Source organism: Mytilus edulis, chromosome 7 (assembly GCF_963676685.1).
Source record: "Mytilus edulis chromosome 7, xbMytEdul2.2, whole genome shotgun sequence".
NCBI lineage: Eukaryota > Metazoa > Mollusca > Bivalvia > Mytilida > Mytilidae > Mytilus > Mytilus edulis.
In genome coordinates, this window is record NC_092350.1 from 42,548,224 (window position 1) to 42,568,684 (window position 20,461).

At 31.0% G+C, this 20,461-nt stretch overlaps 1 protein-coding gene across 2 annotated transcripts in view; it reads left to right on the top strand.

The window, feature by feature from the left end:
- Positions 1 to 19,728, top strand: part of LOC139481515 (uncharacterized) — a 34,551-nt gene extending 14,823 nt beyond the window's left edge. Inside the window, exons 12-27 of one of the 2 annotated variants that reach the window (XM_071264899.1) lie at positions 688 to 834; positions 1,584 to 1,631; positions 2,596 to 2,809; positions 4,186 to 4,294; positions 6,361 to 7,831; positions 8,339 to 8,453; positions 9,570 to 9,725; positions 10,337 to 10,441; positions 10,846 to 10,956; positions 11,930 to 12,042; positions 12,922 to 13,237; positions 13,834 to 13,909; positions 14,175 to 14,246; positions 14,781 to 14,869; positions 15,481 to 15,557; positions 16,394 to 19,728. In XM_071264899.1, coding sequence (XP_071121000.1) covers positions 688 to 834; positions 1,584 to 1,631; positions 2,596 to 2,809; positions 4,186 to 4,294; positions 6,361 to 7,831; positions 8,339 to 8,453; positions 9,570 to 9,725; positions 10,337 to 10,441; positions 10,846 to 10,956; positions 11,930 to 12,042; positions 12,922 to 13,237; positions 13,834 to 13,909; positions 14,175 to 14,246; positions 14,781 to 14,869; positions 15,481 to 15,557; positions 16,394 to 16,458 — 3,284 coding nt within the window. In that variant the 3' untranslated portion in view covers positions 16,459 to 19,728. The remainder of the gene's footprint in view (positions 1 to 687; positions 835 to 1,583; positions 1,632 to 2,595; positions 2,810 to 4,185; positions 4,295 to 6,360; positions 7,832 to 8,338; positions 8,454 to 9,569; positions 9,726 to 10,336; positions 10,442 to 10,845; positions 10,957 to 11,929; positions 12,043 to 12,921; positions 13,238 to 13,833; positions 13,910 to 14,174; positions 14,247 to 14,780; positions 14,870 to 15,480; positions 15,558 to 16,393) is intronic. The other variant, XM_071264900.1, reaches the window with a different exon arrangement.
- The last annotated feature ends 733 nt before the right edge of the window (positions 19,729 to 20,461 follow it).

Sequence of the window (20,461 nt, forward strand, 5' to 3'; positions counted from 1 at the left end):
TGGACAAAGTAATTTAGTTTAAACATATTTATTTATAGTGGAATGGGAAACAAGTTTTTGCAACTTATTAATCCCTTTCCACTTTACGGGTGCGAGTGCTGCCTTGTAGCGGCATTAGCCTGCTCTTTTTCAAAATCTACAAGGATGTCTTTTACGAGCAAGATATATGGCTCTCTCACATGTAATTAAACAAGTTTATACAAAAGTTAAATAACATTTGGCTCTAAATATAAATGGATCTATCTCTCCTTAAACATAAGTAACATCTCAAATACTTTTATTTGACCTAACATCAGGAAGTACCGGTATACTAATTTATTTCTGTTGACAAATAATTATGCTAGTAATTTGATTTTTTTTTTTTTTTTTTTTTTTTTATTAATTACCAATTATAATCATTCATAAGTTAAAAATATAAATATTTGACAAAAGTACAGGCCAGTGCAAAAGCATTTGACAAATGAAAACAGAGAACTTCAAAAAGTATTTCCATTTAGCGTTTTACTATGAATTTTTCAGACAAAGAATTTGTGAAAATTTCAGACAAAAAATTTGTGAAAAATCATCTTATTTCATGAGAACTCTGAAGCAATGTTCATTATTGAAACTACAAACAATTAGTTGATCACAGTGCATCATCTAGACCTTATGTTAAATTAATAATATATACTGTACCTATTTCTTCAGATTCAAAATCAGTCCTAGCCATTGATGTGAATGATGCCACTCCACTTGTAGTATCTAGACAACCATCTAGACAGAGGAAGAAAAAACCAAGAAAGGGATCGGTTAATACACTGGAAGAAGAGGGGCAAACTATACCTCAGAAAGGAAGTAAGATAAACATTTAACTCAAACTATTCAAAGCATGGTTAGCATAATTAGCATGATCATAATAATATTTAATTAGCATAAATAATATTGGATTAGCATAAATAATATTGGATTAGCATAAATAATATTGGATTAGCATGAATTATATTGGATTAACATGAATTATATTGGATTAGCTTGGATTATATTGCATACACTGTTCAGTGGAGCTTTGCCCTTATAAGAACAATCGAGTTTCTTTTCAGTAGTGTTATGCTCCATGACATCTTAAATTAATAAACTCATTTTGGACTCAATTTGAATGAACATTCATATTTTTTATACTGAAAGTGGCTGCTTTATATCTTTTTATGATATCAGACATTTTTATTGTATAATTGCTTTGAAATGGCTATGCTGTAGAGACAATGCATGTTATATGTACACCCTCCATTGTTGTCTTGTGGTAGGGTGCTTGCCTGGAGTGCTTGAGGTGGTTGGCTCCATAATCAACTGTCTCAAACCATACACTACTATGAACTAAAAAAATTGCCTGTTCGTATCTTTATGATATGATTTTCACATCATATGATTACTAATTTTATATATATGCGCAACCAAAGTTTTTTGTAAACCAGCATGAACGCTTGTCAATATACTTCTGATAAAATCTAGACTATTAGATTTTACTCTGCAAGAGTAATATATATATGTATAACCTGCTTTCCTGGTTTTAGCTTTTCAAATATTTACCGGTAATTTTATTCCAGTGAGAAGAAGTAAAAGTATGGGATCAATTTCAAGAAGTGTAGAAAAAAGTAAGGTGATTTACATTATCATGATGAAGATAGCAAGTGATCACAATGCTATTAGCTACTGAAAAGCATTATTTATATTATGAATGATTTTATTTACCTTTTTCATACTTACTGTTTTAAGAAAACAGCAAAATATGATTAACAAGATAGATGTGTGAATGAAATCATCAGTTCAAAAAAATTGTTCCAACTACAAATTGTTGACAAAAATAAATAGTTTAAACTATTGCCTGAATGAGTTCTATTGCTCAATACACTTCAATGTTCAAATTTAAGTTCATATTGCAAAATGAAAGCAAACTTTTCCTTTCTGCGTTCAAAATCTTTTTGATCATATCTTCCTCTGAGGACCAGACTCATGAGAGATTGGGTTTTGATTTTAAGTCCTGGGTTTTTTTCTTCTTTATTTTAAATAATTCCTAAAAGATAATCCCTCACTTTCAAGGTTTGAAAAGTTTACACCATCTTTTCATAAACTAAGATGTTAATTTTGTCATTATTTAGAATGATTGAATGTAATTATATTATACATTTCATATTTTTTTTATTAATTAAGGTGGTACCCAACACTTTCACTAAAATTAATTTGGCTCGTTTAATTTTCATAAAATTTTGACAATGTATTTACTTTGACCCTTCAACAAAAACATAAAAATTTCAAAAATTTTGAACCAACTGTTTTGTCTGAAAAATTACACTGGTTATATAGCAATTTGACAAACACAGATTTTGATCATTGAGAATCTTAATATTCCCTTTACAACGCAACGTGATTAAAACGTTTAGCTGACTTTACAGAGTTATCTCCCTGTAGTGTTAGGTACCACCTTAAGTTGTCAAAATGATGATTTATGAAACCTATGATAACATATGTCCTTCTCACCATAAACATTCTTCTCAGAATGCAGACACAGATATTCAAACTGGCAATGATTGATTATTATTTTTTACCATTTACTTACAGAGCTACAGCATAGACAGTCCATAGAAGAGCCTCTTACTGAAGAATGTTTATCTCACCCTGTAGAGGTCAGTCATGGTGACCTTGACAATAAAAGTCTTGGAGAAGGAAGTAGTAACTCTTCTCCATCAAGTTCTCTGCCTCAATCTTGGGAAAGTTCTAACAGTGATATGTTTGGTGGGCCCAGGAAAAAGTCAATAATTAACAAACTAGACAGGTAAAAACTTGAAAAAACTTCTAATGAAGTAGTCAATAGGGATATATTATAAAGAGGAATAAAGGTGAATAAAATGAACTGGATATATATAACAATGAAACATCAACCAAGAGAGTCGTGGTGTAGTGGTTAGTGCATCGGACTACTAACACAAAGGTTCCTGGTTCGATTCCCGTTTGGGATGAAAATTTCAGGAACTCAATTTTCGGCTCTCCCTTGACACCATCTGCGAGTATGGTCTTGAGGAAACGATGATAGTCCATCGGAAGGGGACGATAAATGGCTGACCCGTGTTAAGAGAGAGCCATATCTCTTGCACGTTAAAGACACCCTTGTAGATTTCGAAAAAGAGAGGCTAATGCCGTTACAAGGCAGCACTCGCACCCGCAAAGTGGAAAGGGATTAATATAAGTTGCAAAACTTGTTTCCCAATCCACTATAAATAAATATGTTTAACTAACCAATAAACACAAACAGCTAAATGGCATTTAAACGTCAATTATCAATGGAATAGAATACTTTTGACAAAATTAAATAATTTCCCCTTTAAATTTTTTGCAATATCAGATCAATAAATAATAAGCATTCATAATTTATTTTAGTTTTTAGAGTATGGATAAATATAAGAAGATCTGGTATGAGCGCCAATGAGACAACTCTCCATCCAAGTCACAATTTGTAAAAGTAAACCATTATATAGTCGCCGTCAGCTGAAATTCGTAGCGGTTATCAGTAAAAATAATCTAAACTATCAATCGCGTTCACTCGAGATATAGTTTTTCACATTCCATTCATAAATTGCAAAAAGAAAAACCACTACTGACCTACCTTTTAAGTGATCGCACTGTAATAATCCTGACCTTCACTTTTTCATAGACGATTTTGAATGGTGGAATCAGCCATTGTTTTGACCGGAAGTGTTTCCGTGGAGTTCAATTTCATAAAATTTGCATAAAGTGCGGGAAACCTTATCACATCAATGAAAGGAACATTTCAGGAAACTGCGTACAGTGACGAATGTCATATGTAAACAAATGATCCTCATTGAAACGAAGATGGCCGAATTACAATGGAAAATATTCTGGAAAATGTGAAGGTCAGGATTATTACAGTGTGATCACTTAAAAGGTAGGTCAGTAGTGGTTTTTCTTTTTGCGATTTATGAATGGAATGTGAAAAACTATATCTCGAGTGAACGCGATTAATAGTTTAGATTATTTTTACCGATAACCGCTACGAATTTCAGCTGACGGCGACTATAGGTCAAAGAACAGCTTCAACAGGGAGCCTTGGTTCACACTGAACCATAAGGTGTTTCTATATACATATTTTTTTTTTATCATCATATGCATTTTATGTATGTTTATTTTCAATAGTGTACAATCAATGCTAACTACAAAGAAGAACAAGATTCTGCAGGCAATGAAATCAAAGAAGCTTCCAAGATCACCAGGTAGAGAAGGAAGAGGTACACCAGATACTGTGGTAAATATTCTGATGTTATCTTCTGTGTGAAAGTTTCTTAGGTTATCTTCTGCGTGAAAATTTCTTATGTTATCTTCTATGTGAAAGTTTCTTAGGTTATCTGCTGCATTAAGTTTCTTATGTTATCTTCTGTGTGAGAGTTTCTTATGTTAACTTCTGTGTGAAAGTTTCTTAAGTTACAAATATCTTCTGTGTGAAAGTTTCTTATGTTATTTTCTGTGTGCATGTTTCTTATGTTATCTTCTTTGTGAATGTTTTTTATGCCCCACCTACGATAGTAGAGGGGCATTATGTTTTCTGGTCTGTGGGTCCGCCTGTTCGTTTGTTCGTCCGTCTGTCTGTCAGTCCATCTGCCTGTCCGTCCGTTCGTTCCGCTTCAGGTTAAAGTTTTTTGTCAAGGTAGTTTATGATGAAGCTGAGGTCTTATCAACTTGAAACTTAGTATACTTGTTGCTTATGATATGATCTTTCTAATTTTAAAACCAAATTAGATTTTTGACCCCAATTTTACGGTCCACTGAACATAGAAAATGAAAGTGGGAGTTTCAGGTTAAAGTTTTTGGTCAAGGTAGTTTTTGATAAAGTTGAAGTCCAATCAACTTGAAACTTAGTACACAAGTTCCCTATGGTATGATCTTTCTAATTGTAATGCCAAATTAGATTTTGTACCCAATTTTATGGTCTTCTGTTTGAAAGTGTCTTATGTTATCTTCTGTGTGATTTTTTTTTTTTTAATGTTATCTTCTGTGTGAATGTTTCTTATGTTATCTTCTATGTGAATGTTTCTTATGTTAACTTCTGTGTGAATGTTTCTTATGTTATCTTCTATGTGAATGTTTCTTATGTTAACTTCTGTGTGAAAGTTTCTTAAGTTATCTTGTGTGGAAGTTTCTTATGTTATCTTCTGTGTGAAAATTTCTTATATTATCTTCTGTGTGAAAGTTTCTTAAGTTACAAATATCTTCTGTGTAAATGTTTCTTATGATATCTTCTGTGTGAATGTTTCTTGGGTTATCTTCTGTGTGAAAGTTTCTTATGTTATCTCCTGTGTAAAAGTTTCTTATGTTATCTTCTGTGTGAAAGTTTCTTATGACATCTTTTGTGTGAATGTTTCTTAAGTTACAAATATCTCCTGTGTAAAAGTTTCTTATGTTATCTTCTGTGTGAAAGTTTCTTATGTCATCTTTTGTGTGAATGTTTCTTAAGTTACAAATATCTCCTGTGTAAAAGTTTCTTATGTTATCTTCTGTGTAAAAGTTTCTTATGTCATCTTTTGTGTGAATGTTTCTTAAGTTACAAATATCTTCTGTGTAAATGTTTCTTATGTTATCTTCTGTGTAAATGTTTCTTATAATATCTTCTGTTTGAATGTTTCTTATAATATCTTCTGTTTGAATGTTTCTTATGTTATCTTTTGTGTGAATGTTTCTTATGTTATCTTCTGTGTAAAAGTTTCTTATGTTATCTTCTGTGTGAAAGTTTCTTATGTTATCTTCTGTGTCAAAGTTTCTTATGTTGTCTTCTGTGTCAAAGATTCTTCTGTTATCTTCTGTGTGAAAGTATGAATATTTGCAGACAAATAGTTTTACTATGTTTACATTCCTATGTCATTTTTGTTGCTCTTATTATCAAATCAGTATTTAATTGAAAAATATTGTCAAAGAGAAGGAAAATATATTAAAGGGACATTCAAACTCGTTAGTAAAAAAAATGACAATGCCATGGCAAAACTAAAAAACAATCAATAGACAAACAACAGTTAAAACCAATAAAACCAAAGAATGGGCAACATGAACCCTTACAAAAAATGTATGAGGGGGGGGGGGTGGGGGGGGGAGGGATCTCAGGTGTTCTGGATTACATTACCTATATACAATTTTGAAAAATAGCTGTGATCAAGAAAAACTACACCACAGATATTAGATGTGTTAAATGTTTTTTTTTATCAACCAATTACCTTTAGTGTACATGTATATTTTTAAAGTTGTTAAAGTATTTATTTGATTTAGTGAAAGAAAACACATCTCATTTTTGACAAATTAAAATTCATATACTGTTTCTTATAGTCTTTGGATAGTATGGACGGAATCATAATCTCAGCCGACAAAGTACAGAAAGATTTGGTGGAGTTAGCGCCAGTTGTCAAAGGTCCTATAGATCTCTCTAATTTACAGAAAAGTACAGAGGAAACCAGAAAACTATTGCAAGATGTCAACATTCTACTTAATCCTGTAGAGTTACAAAAGACTCTCTCTGATTGGATAAAACATCTCAACCAATCACTTTATCAGTTACACACATTCATTTATGTTGAAAGAATGAGAAAATATCACACGTGTACCAAAGAAAAAAATGAAAGTAGTCAAATAGCTGACCAACCACATATTTTAGAACAAAGTGCAGAAGAAAATATCAATAATTCTGGAATTGGTAATTCTAAATTAACTGAAGGTCATTTGAAGGTCAAAAGTGCTGATGCAATTTCTACAGGATCAAGCCAATCAATCAAAAGTAAAACTTTCCATCATTTAGACCATTTGATTGAGGAAGATAATTTAGACTTTGGTCATATCTGTTATGTCAATGACCCATTTTTAATGGAAAGAGATTTTCAACAGAACGTGGCAGAGTTAACAGAGATGTGTTTTGGTTGTGGTTGCCATGGTGACGTATCAAATTTTACCATCCCTAATTTGAAAGATTTGAATGAAATTGAAATCTGTGATAAGTGTAATGAAATGCTTAATGTAGAAAAATCTAGCATTTATATTCTCCACCAGAGAGATTCTGGGTTTAGTGACAGTGGTGAAATGAAGCAGGATTCCAAACACTCTAAAACTGAAACAGCACCAGGTTTTGGTTATCTTGAAAAGGAAGAAATTGGTTCTATAAAATGTATCAGTAATGAACCACTAGGTGATATTAATGAGATGGAGGGTTCAAAAAAGTTAAATGACTCTTCCTCAAAAACATGTCTGGAAGGGACTAATGAAAAAACTAACACCAACTTGAATGAACAAAGTAAACTAGAATGTAGTAGTTTGTCAGATAAGGATAGTATTGATGCTCATGAAAAGTCAGAAGCAGTATCAAAAGAGGACGATTCCTTTGAAGACTTGGATAGTCTCTCTGGTCCAGTATCTAACAGCTCTGATAAAAGTATAGCAAGCCTTTCTGACAGTATACCAGATTCTCATTCTGTGGAATCTGATAAAAATGATGAAACAACTTTAGTTATTGAAAATGGGATAGAAAAATGTCACCACAGTAAAACGTTATCAATAGATGACGCTGTAGTCAAGGACAACAGTAGCAGTAAACCAGTCAAAGACACAAAACATCATCCGTGTAATTATTGTCATCAGTGTCACACAATTTGTTTCCATGGTAAACATTTAAAGACAGAATGTTTAAATTTACAGACATTTGTTCAAAGCTTCTTCTTTTTACTGGATATTGATAATATAAAGAACAAAGCTTACTGCTGTGATGAACAGTCATACCAAATTTGGTGTGGACTAGTCACTGCTTTAAGAGGTAAGTAAAAATCACAATTATCTTAATGAGTGGTCTGAATTATTTCTACTACTTCAATTCAAATTTGGAAAAAAAAATTAGATCTTTGTTCTTGACTCAGACACATTAGTGTTTTAAACAGACCAAGTCTTGGTGAGAAAATCATGCCTTTGCATTTTCTTTAGAAATGAAATTATTAAGAAGAGTGTTATGCAGAAGTGTATAAGAGGTTAGAAGAAAATAAAAATAATGTTTAAACACATGCTTAATATGTACATGTATATGATGTGTTTGTTACAGAATGAGAAAACCTTGGGATTGCAGGACAACACAGTCTAATGCATTGATTAGAAAATAGGAAAATACCTTCTGGATTACACAATATGATTGAAAGTTTCAGAATGGGATATATTTAATATTATTAGGTTACCAACAATGGCAACATTATCATTATGTTGAGATTGTACATTATTATAAATGTTTTATTGGTAAAAATGTTCAATGTATAAATTGATGTCTGTTTAATAGAATGTTGCAGAGAAGATGTACCATATAATAGAATGGAACAAGAATTGTCAACGATGACAGATTTATTGAGGTTGGGAGAATTTCAACAAAGTAAAACATTAGGATATATTTCTAGGTATGAATAATTTACAATTAAGAGAATGGACAAAATTAGTTATTTAGATATATATCATGGACAGGATGTGTGACTTGAAAATAACGTCATGTTGCAGTGCTGCAATCCATCCACATCAATTATCAATGAAATGCATGTGACTTCATTCATACAACCCAACAACCATTGCATCATGTTTTACTTGTAGAAATATTTTGAATTAATAATTCATGATAGTACTGACTTAATACGCTTGAATGCCAGCTTGACATATATAATATCTGGCACACTTGATAATCTTGCTGTTAAAGTATGTCTTTATCCTATACATATTCATTTAAGAAAAAAGTCATTGGCATATGGCATGTCAGTTAACTGCTAGTAGTCTGTTGTTATTTATGTATTATTGTCATTTTGTTTATTTTCTTTGGTTACATCTTCTGACATCAGACTCGGATTTCTCTTGAACTGAATTTTAATGTGCGTATTGTTATGCGTTTACTTTACTACATTGGTTAGAGGTATAGGGGGAGGGTTGAGATCTCACAAACATGTTTAACCCCACCGCATTTTTGCGCCTGTCCCAAGTCAGGAGCCTCTGGCCTTTGTTAGTCTTGTATTATTTTAATTTTAGTTTCTTGTGTACAATTTGGAAATTAGTATGGCGTTCATTATCACTGGACTAGTATATATTTGTTTAGGGGCCAGCTGAAGGACGCCTCCGGGTGCGGGAATTTCTCGCTACATTGAAGACCTGTTGGTGACCCTCTGCTGTTGTTTTTTATTTGGGCGGGTTGTTGTCTCTTTGACACATTCCCCATTTCCATTCTCAATTTTATTATACCCCATGATAGCCAAGTTGAAAATTTTCATCACATTTTTCTCAGGAAATACGCATACCGGTACTATATAAGGATTTCTGAAATTTGTTCAGGGTTCATATAAGTCAGCTATACCGTGTGATGCGTTTTCAGATTCATCACTCAACGACTTCTTGTTTACTAAACATTTGTATCATTTTACACATGATAGCCAAGTCATCACTCAACAACTTACTGTTTACTGAAATATTTTGGCGTGGTTAAATCAGTGAGCAGTAGCTCAAAGTTTTACTTGTTGATATTGTTTTTTTTCCAGGTTATTTGAGCTCAATCCAACAAAAGCTATAGACGTGTGTGTAGATGTTGCTACAGTATGTCCACAGGATATCATATTCTTCTGTGACCTTTATTTGCTGCCAGTGGAAACCTATTTCTATAAATTTATGAAACCAAGGGTCACAGACAGCCCTGTGTAAGTTGCTCTATTTTTAACTGTTAAGATTTTCTCAAGTACTGCATTTACCAAAGCAGTTTATACTACCAGATATATTTCCTCTTATAGGAGGGTGGTAAAGGGTTATTTTCGTGCAACATTTATTGACCTTTTTATTTCAAATGCAGCCTTGAAAAAGGTTCGTTATTCACCATGTTTCGTGAAATCGGTAAAAAGATCAACGTGCAAGATATTTTTAATTGTTCGTTCATCGTGAAATGGCAATTTTATTTTGCATTCTTCCGTGCAGGTACCTCTTATACCATTAAATGAATATATTTCTTTTAATGACTTGTGTATGTCTTTAATTTTTGTTTAACATCATGTTTAGCATTGACAGGTCTATTTTGTTTGAATGTTCCTTTGGTTTCTTCGCCTAACATATGTTATGCAATCAATCATATTATTTCGTTAACAGATAAGATATATTTATGTTATAACATTTTGTTTTCCCCAGAACCATCTGGGGGACATAGGAATACTGAAGGTTTGTTAATTTGAGTAATTTTTTTTTCTCTTGAAGATTTAAAATGAACGTTATATAAACGTGTATAGAATATAAATGTTTTTCATTTTTATTGCTTGAACAGGCACAGTTTCTATGAAAATGAAATGGTTGTTAAGAAATGGCTACAAATATTACTCCAGACAACAAACCATAAAGAGAAATTTATGGATGAGAACTGTAATCCAAGGTAATATCCATATAATTCTATTCCAAGTTATTACAACAATGGTAATTGTAATTTATTTTAGGCATTTAATTGTAATACATGTACAAAATAGTGTATGAGATCAATTTTTTGGTTTTATGTTTTTTTGCTGTGCATTTTGCCATTTACCAATAAGTGTCATGGATGGGTACACTTTTAACAATGACAATGGTTATGAAATGAAATTTTTACAATCTAACAGAGGCAGATTTTTTTTTTTGGGGGGGGGGGGGGGTGGCAAAGGGCCAAGCCCTCCTATTTTGTTGGAAATTTTTGATTATTTAGGGAATCACTGAAGCTTGACTGGAGCAGGCCCACTCTTTGGCAGTCAGTGACCCTTATGATTTTTTTTCATTAATTTAAACTTTATCTCTTCATTTTGACAGACCATGGAGCCACTGTTTGAAATGGAATGACCAAGACATAATTGATCATGTGATATCAGTAACCAATGAAAATGTGATACAGCACCATTTGAACCTATGCAAGAAAGAGGGGTAAGAGAGCAGTTGTTTTAAAAGTCATAAGCTTGTTAAGGTTTGATTATTGTATAACAGAATAGGAATTATATTGATGTGATGTAAAGTATTATAGGGTTATTGCATGAATATTGGGGAATATTGTCCTGAGTAGAATTTTATATTGCACGAGCTTGCGAGTGCAATATATGTTCTACGAGGGACAATATTCCCCAATTTTCATGCAATAACCCTTTTATTGTATAGCAATATAATATTTGAAAGTAAAAATTGGTTTAAACTAAGATTTTGTCATTGATGATGTCATGAATTTTGAAGATTTATTGCACTAGTGCAATATTAGAATTTATTGCACGCTAACTTTTGGTTACTTTCTGTTGGAAATATTATATTGCTATACAATAATATCAGTTATCATCTTAGTACATGTACTACCATGAAGATTTTATATTTGTTATGGTGGAAAATCCCCATTTCGAATTAAAGTCAGGATTGATCATTATGTTTGTTTTTTATGCAAATAAAATTTATTTAGATACTCAATGTATTCTCTTGCAAAATGTGTGAAAAATCATATGTCTAAAGAATAAATTTTATCTACCATTTATGATTCTGGTTTACCTTTAAGTTACATCAGAATTTATTTAGACTCCTAAAATGGATTCATATAAGGATAAATCTGCAACATTATTTTTATGCCTCAGTTATTATACCCCATTTATGTTGAAGTCCAATCTACTTGAAACTTAGTACACATGTTCTATGATATGACCTTTCTACTTTTAATGCCAAATTAGAGTTTTTACTCTAATTTCATGGTCCACTAATCATAGAAAATGATAGTGCTGATGGGGAATCCGTGTATTATGAACACATACTTATTATTGCAGTATTTACCAATTTCATATCAAAGCTTAAATTAATCATCACTCTTTTCTGGTAAAATGACATATTTTGTTAGCATTTGTCAAATCGTATTATTCAATTTCAGATATTGGAATGGTTTGCTAGTTTTGTTGAAACCTAAGGAAAGATTGGAGGAGATGCTAATGCTTATACTGTATCTTAACGATGTGACACTTCTGGATAATAATCAACCTAATGGTTTGTTCAATTTTATACATATTTATCTTTGTAATATAGATGTCCAAATTTATTTTCATTGGGACTGAAGATGCATCACGATTAAGAAATGATCTAGGATAAACTCATCATAGATACCAGGACTAAACTTTATATATACGTCAGACGTGCGTTTCGTCTACAAAAGACTCATCAGTGACGCTCAAATCCAAAAAAGTTTTAAAAAAGAGGAATATTTGATTGTAATAGGCGAATTAGTTTATTTCTGCTTGGTAGATAAAAACACTGGTGCAGTAATTCTATAACATCAATTCCATAGGATACAGTGGATTCATCATCATTTTTCAAATACCAATTTTGATGGATTTTGTAGGAATAGGTATACCACAAATTCCTTAATTCAATAAACTTATTTTTTCTACAGGCTTGTATTCAGACTTTGGCAAATCCAGAAATCAAATATCCATAAAAATACAACTTATCCTAAAGCCAAAAAGATTGATATTAACAAAAAATAAATAAATTCAAAGTATTTTGTATTCATAAGTATGATTACTTTTTAGAAAGAATATTTTGGGAAAATTTAAATCATGCTTATAAAAGATAGTTTGAATTGGACTCTTCACATCTCAAAATGTAATACTGGGAAGAGAGGTTTAGACAAATTAAGAGATACTGTTACTTTTTGGTATTTCATTGATAAGTTCAGCTTATGAAAACATCTTAACATGCTTTACACCTATTCACTTTTTTCCACCATTACTGGACATCACAAAGTTTCCCATAGAATTTTAATGCCAAAAAGGACAAATTATTATAGTATAGGGTCAATAGTTTTAAAAAAGTGTCAATCATTCCCAAATAAGCTATTAGGTTTATTATGTCATATCCTCTTTGCAGGGATACTTCCAATTTCAGTGGAAGATTGGAAATGGTTTTTGGGTCAGTTTTCCTCATTTAATCACCAAAATACTGCAGCAACGAACTCTGAGCAATCAAATGACCAGTTAGTGTCATGGTCAGAAGGCAGAGATGACCATTCCATTTCTACTTGCACACCTATTACATGGAATGCTATAGGACAGTTGATGTTACAGAACTTAGGACCAGTAACTACAGTCCAGGTTATAAATGACTGTAAGATGACAGATGAGATGTTTTCTCTCCCTTTCTTCCAATCATGTGTTCTTAGTTCATTCATTCATAGACAACAAAGGTATGCTTATTATTTAATATAAAGGAATCAGTATGACCATATACATCATGTTTTCTATTTACCGATACCTATGAATGGCATTTAAGAATATAGTAAATACCTATAACACAGTCTTTAAGCTGAGTGGCAGCCCAGACAGCCCAGGCAGCCCAGGCTTGTAAAATAGCTCTTGGGCCTGTAAAAATCATATCTACAGGCCAACAGAATCTAACTAAAAAAACTTCAAAAATTGAGCTCCAGGCCTGTAGATTTAGCAGTTCATTGTAAATACTGATAACATACACCATCAATAAAGTGGCCTTCCAATGACTGCCACCCCCACCTGATTTTGACAAATTTTTACTCTTAACTTACTTTGAGAAGGGCATTAAGGTTGTCATGTATTACTATGAATACATTTAGAAAGGGTTTATGGACCACATATTGCAAGATTGAACTCCCTGATGTCAACCAGTTAAGCTGGCACAGTTTTTGAGAAGTTAAGGGACAATATGGGCTATAAAGTACAAATGAGGTCAATAGATAATGAAGATGCACAAAAGCATCATATAAATTGTATTGTAAATCTAGCTGTATAAATGTATATGTATTTACAGAAATGTTACACATAGTTTACTAGAGAAGTTAGATTCTTACCTATGGACGAAGAAACCCAATACACTTATGCCAGAGGTAATATATTAGTTCTTTGCTTAAATTAAGTGACCTTCTCAGTTTGAAATTTAGAACTCTATAATTAATAAGATACTTAAGTAGCATAGGAGTATAAAATAAGCAAAAGTGTTGATTTTCCCCCATTTTTGGTAAAATACAACTCATATGTCTTGATGGTGATTGATATTATAATTCAGTATGCTTTTAAAAGATTTCATGTGTCTGAATTAAAAAAGATAAAAACAACAACATGGTTTTCATATTTATATTACATATTTTGTAGTTACAGTTCTTAGTGAACAGTCAGAAAGAAGGTATTACAGAAGATGTAAGAGTAGAAGAGCAAGACAGTATGGTAATATATATTTTAGTATTTGTTTAAATGTTGTCTGTAAATGATAATCATATTTAAGGGGGGACAATCCTGAAATGGAATGTGAATTATTTTCAATGACCTCAATGGATGTATTTTTTAATTGCAAATCTTAAATCTCTTTAAAATTTGTTTTAATTTAAACATATTTAATTATTGTGGATTGGGAAACAAGTTTTGCAACTTATATTAATACCTTTCCACTTTGCGGGTGCGAGTGCTGCTTTGTAGCGGCATTAGCCTGCTCTTTTTTGAAAAATATGTTTTAGTTAAGAACCATAACCAATTGTCAAGTTAAGTTGAAGAACTAAGTATATCATTGTCATTACTTATAGTTTAAGTGGTCATATGTTGTCACAAACTTTTTATAATCTTTTCTAAGAGACTTGGTTAAAAAGATTTATCCAACATTACTTGCTTATCTGATATCCATTATCTACAACCAAAACAGACTTCTAGTGCCAATAATGAATATATGATGGTGCTTCTTAATTTATATTTTACTCTTTTCTACAGCTCTATATGACTACAGATCACAGTTTGACCAGCAGACGTTACAGAGAGGATATGGAGAGTCATTGGGGTACCAGTACCAAAATTAACAGGTTTACCAATTGTTTTTTTAAAATGACAATTTTATATATTTTGAGATTGTGAAAGAACCCTTAAATATGCCATTTTAATTAGTTTTTGCTGGAAAAAAGTCCAGTTTATTTCAATATGCATAACTTGTATTTTATGTTTTCTTGTGGATGACTATTGTTCTTTTGAATTTGTGACTGCATCTAAACTAGACACATCTTTTTGAAATGTGTCTATGACTAAATCTTTAAAAAAAAATGTATTTTCCCCAGGAAAAAAATCTAACTTGTCTTTGATATTTTAAGCTGTTAATGCTCATATAATACACAATTTACTGATTTTTAGTGATACATGTATTTACTTTAAAACAGATAATTATTTTATTAGTTGCAGTATGGTACAATAAATAAAAATTTAGAGCATTTACTATACAAATGTTGTCTTCATAAATTTTTTAAGTACAGTAATCTCAATTTCTTAAATAATAAATGACAAAATAAAAAAACCCAAACAAAAACAAACAAACAAACAAACAAACAAACAAAAATGAATATTTTATTAAAATATTCATCAATTTGAGAACATTAATTTTGTCGCATCTTAATTTGAAAATTAACTAGTCCTTTACTTGCAGGAGTTGCAGAAACTGTAATATTCAATTAACTGAGACTGTATCTCATGTGGAACCTGGAGTACTCATATTTCCTTGTGGTGAGTTGTCACTGTTACCTACATTCTATTTATCTATTAAGTCATTGTCTATAAATTTAATCCATATAGTTCCATGTGTTTTATAAGGGTGGTATGAAGAAATAATATGGCTATGAATCTTAAAGCCAGGTCAACACCACCCTTGTTTTCTGCTATATAATATTTTATGAAGGTTAAGAAAGTGACATTCATTGTCTGACAATATTTTTCGATACAGTAATATATATGAAAATTAAGAATTACTTTAGAAGCAGACCTTTAAGACCTGCTTGAAAGCAGTCATTTTGATTTGAATCTGTAAATTCAGTAGTTATTGTGATGTTTTTATTATTACGAAAAATGCAACACGGTTGTTATCACAATAATTTAAACTCACAGTTTGGATTTTGTTTATATTAATGAAACAGAATTATCCTCCATATTGCTAAAATAATAATTGTGTTTTGTTCTAGAATGACAAAATTGCAATAACAAATGCAGTCAATAATATCTGAATTCCTGTAAAGCAAGAAAACACACTGTTCCATTATTAAAAACTATGCAAATAGAGCTTATTCTTGACTTGGTACAGGCACTTTGAATGGCTTATGGTTTTTTTTTTAAGTTGAAAATAGATCATCGTTAAATGTATCAGTTTATAGGATTGAGTTAGTAAGATGGTATAACAGCATCACAATTTAATGCTTAAATCAGATTGCTGATTGCCTTCTAAGGGAAAATTTAGCATAAAGTGCTTTTATTGTACAGGCAGTTTGTTATAGTTATCAAGATCATTTAAACACAGTTAATTGCAATTTTTTTCGACATTATTATAAGTTCATTGTAATTTATTTCAGGACATGGATTTCACAAGTTTTGCTGTCTTCTAAGAGAGTGTATCATTTGTTTGGAATTGGACTGACAAAAGAAGATATTCCATAAATCAAGAAGCTTAAACAAGTTTCTGTACTCACATTAAAATGTAATACTCTTACTTATAATGAAATTATAAACAGAAAGCTGTCAGGGTATGACTAAAGTTTATTTTATATACATGCACTGAGATAATGTAGTTTGAAAAAAAATATACGGTATTGCTCATTCTAGATATATATTTTATTCAGAATGCAATTCAAAGTATATTTTAATGATATGTATCTTAGATATTTATTGCATGAAAAAATTCTGAAATATTGTTATATCTTTATATCAGAAGTAGTTTTAATTGTTAATAGACGGCTTTTTTTTAAATACCTCATAACTTAGTGTGAAAGCAAAGAATTTAATATAAATGTCAATTTGAACTCATTTTTGCATTAATGTTGTTTTCACTGTTGACTCCTACAGTAACAGGGGTTTAACAACCAAATATGTGCATGATAAGATTTAACATGGCTTTTATTTTTCTAAACTTGTTAAAAACTAGGTCTGTTTGTTATTAATTGCTGCCAAGTGACGGGTATTTAGTTTTACCCTTGATCCCTATCAGTCCAAAAATTGGTTTCAGTTACCTTTAGTTTGCCTCAACCAAATTTTATGAAAGTTAACCACAAGACTTATTTCACCAAACACAGATCAAGTAGGAATTTGGGTATGGTCACTTCCACGGTTCTTAAGTCATGTCTCTTTATAAATAGAAAAACTGCTGAATTTGCCTTATATTTACAGGCAGTAGCATTTTCATGGACATTTTTTTATTTTTTTATTTTTGTTATGTATAAAGCTTTGTATATTTTATAACTTTATTAATATATTGCTAGGAAATGTTAGATATTGTAATAATTTATAGACACAGATAAGGTGCTTAATTTATAATGGTGCTCAGGTTTTGTTAACTGTATTGATCATGTACAGTATGGGTTTGCTCATTGTTGAAGGTACTTTGATGATCCGTGATGATTCACGTATTTGTCCTTGGCCTTTATGATCCTTTATGGACACTTGTCTCATTGTTAGTCATGCCACATCTCATTTTTATTGTGGTTGTCATTTATTGCAATATACAATGATAATTCAATTATAAATGTAAATACAGGTTTTATCTTTTGAAAATGATAGAATTTTTTTTGTTATAAAAGTTATTAGGTGAAAGCTTCAGATAAAATTGAATTTCCGTGAGAAAAAAACCTGTGAGTTATACATCAAATACATAGATTTAAATTTTTAATCATATTTGTCTAGCAAATACAATTTAATAGTCAGAAGGGTGTTTCTAGAAAGGTTGTGTTTCATTTTGTGCCATATAAATCTAGTTCTAAGAAATAGGACATCCTAATGTTAAAACAAAAATAGGACATTTATAATGTTTTAAAAGTCTCAAGAATAGATTTTGGTTTGTTTAAATAAGTAGGGGACAAAGGATACATGAATCATCAATTATGAAATGTGTGTCTGGTATATATAGTCGCCGTCACGTAAAATTGGCACAATGATTTATGTAAAAAAAAATAATGAATTATTTGTCGCGTTCACTTGAGATGATATTTTTCAATTAGCCGGAAAAAATCCTATCCAAATATCCACTACCTTTTATTTTGTTTGCACTGTATAATCCTGACCTTCACATTTTCAAGATTATTTACATTGTATAACCGCCATCTTGGTTTCTATGAGGATCTTTTATTCCATAACATTCGTTACTCTCCGGTAATATCGTTGTCATTGATGATACATTTTCCTGCGCTTTTTTGCATAAATATGATGAACAGCTCCGAGAGACATGAGAAAATAGACAGCAGGTGGATCTCCACGGCAACATTTCTGGTTATAACAATTTCGGATTCCGCCATTCAAACTAATCTTGGATTATGTGAAGGTCAGGATTATACAGTGCAAACACAATAAAAGGTAGGACAGTTGTGGATATTTGGAATGGCATTTTCCTACGCTATTCAAAAAATATGATCTCTAGTGAATGCAACTGATATTTAAAAATAATTTCGACAAAAATCATGGTGTCAATTTTACGTGACAGTGACTATAGATAAGAAGTCATTTCATACAAAATATTACAATTGTGGATTGTTTATATTATTATTTATTATTATTGTCAATATAATTTAATTAGTCTGTAGTTTATTAACATCCCTACACTTTTGCTAGATGTGTAAATAGATTTTGTATCCTCACTAATTACATAATTTTAATTTTTTTTTAGATCATGTCACTGATTTCAAATTAATATCTGTTTCTATTATTTTAAGTATTTTTATAAATTTATTTGTATATTCCAGTAATATATATTATTTTTTGTGTTCACAAAACAACAGGGTGATATACTTTGTTCATGCATGATATTTATGTCTTCAGTCTGATTAACCAATTAAATACTGAAAATTTGAAAACCTTTAACTGCAGTATACTGCATGAAAAAAATTACATATGAAATAATCTGTTTACAGAATTAAACTGCTATGAATGATTCTAGGCTTATAATTGTGTATTTCAGATGTAGTTTGGTCTAAAAACGATTGATCACTGACTCTTGAAACACAAATGTTAAAAGTCCTAATAAAGTATGAAGTTGAAGTTCACTGAGAATCCAAAATTCCAAAAGGGTTTATCAATTATAGCCAAGGCTATTTATTCGTGAGGTTCATCAAAATAATTATGAAGAGCGAATTGTTTTAAATTTTCTTAAATTATTTGTCTCTTAGATACTGAAGCACAAAAAAAAAAAACAATAATTTTTTTTTAATTTTCATTACTATATGAATTGGTTCTATCTGGTGAAGTATGCTTGTTCAGCACAGGTTCTGTCAACTTTATAGTTGATGTTTGCTGTGACATTTCAATAGACAATTATTTCAAGTCAGCCAATGTACAAAGCCGTTATGATAAAAAAAAAAAAAAAAAATATTTTCATAAGTTTTGATTAAATACTTTTTAAAAATTAATTTGTGATTTCATTCCTGGTTTGCTTGCAGCAGAGATATTTAAAGTAAAATGTTTCATTTGTATTTCTTTAGAACTATGTTATTGTTATACAACTATGGCCTTAAACTTATGTTAAAATAGCTTGTTATGTAAAGATAACCGAGGGCTTTAAAAGTGCAATTTGTTAATGGTATATACAATGATTGTTAATTTTACTTGTTAGTTATTGAAGGTGTGTTTATGAGTAAAACTTTATATGTAAAAAATGTTAATGACTTTATCATTGATAGGATTTGAAATAAAACTATTCAAGTTAGATATTGATTTACTTTGTTTAAGAACTTTAAAAAGACTATGAATTAAAAGGTGCCAGTAGTTAACCATGGTTCAAAGTCTTGAAAAACTAGCGATTAAAAGCCATTGAAACATTCTCTGATTATAAAATTTGGGAAACCATGACACATTTTATTATTGAAGTCTTATAACTATGTAAGAAATTCATTACTCACATCTCATTTCCATGGACAAAATTTGACCCGCCTCCTCAGTCATGGTCTATTAATTTTGAAACATTTGCTTAGTTTATATATATGTATTAGTTTGTAATTAGATCAGTTTAAGATGAACTGTTAATGTTTAGTCAATGATATTTAGTATGCACATTTATTGGCATTTGCAAGTCTTATTTCCAATGAGTTTATAAAGCCCCAACCCCTCATCATGGTTAATGGACTTTGAAACTTTTACCTATTTTACAAGTTATTGTTTGTGTTTAGGTTTCTTTAAAGGGAACTACTTCCATGATATATGGAAATCAGTTGTATTAGCATTGGCACATCTTATTTCCATGGAGATTGTTCAGCCATTTACCTTCATTCATGGATCATAGATTTTGAATATTTGCATAACTTACATGTTAAAGTAATGCTTTTTATGCCCCACCTACGATAGTAGAGGGGCATTATGTTTTCTGGTCTGTGCGTCCGTTCGTCCGTCCGTTCTTTCGTCCGTCCGTTCGTTCGTTCGTCCGTCTGTCCCGCTTCAGGTTA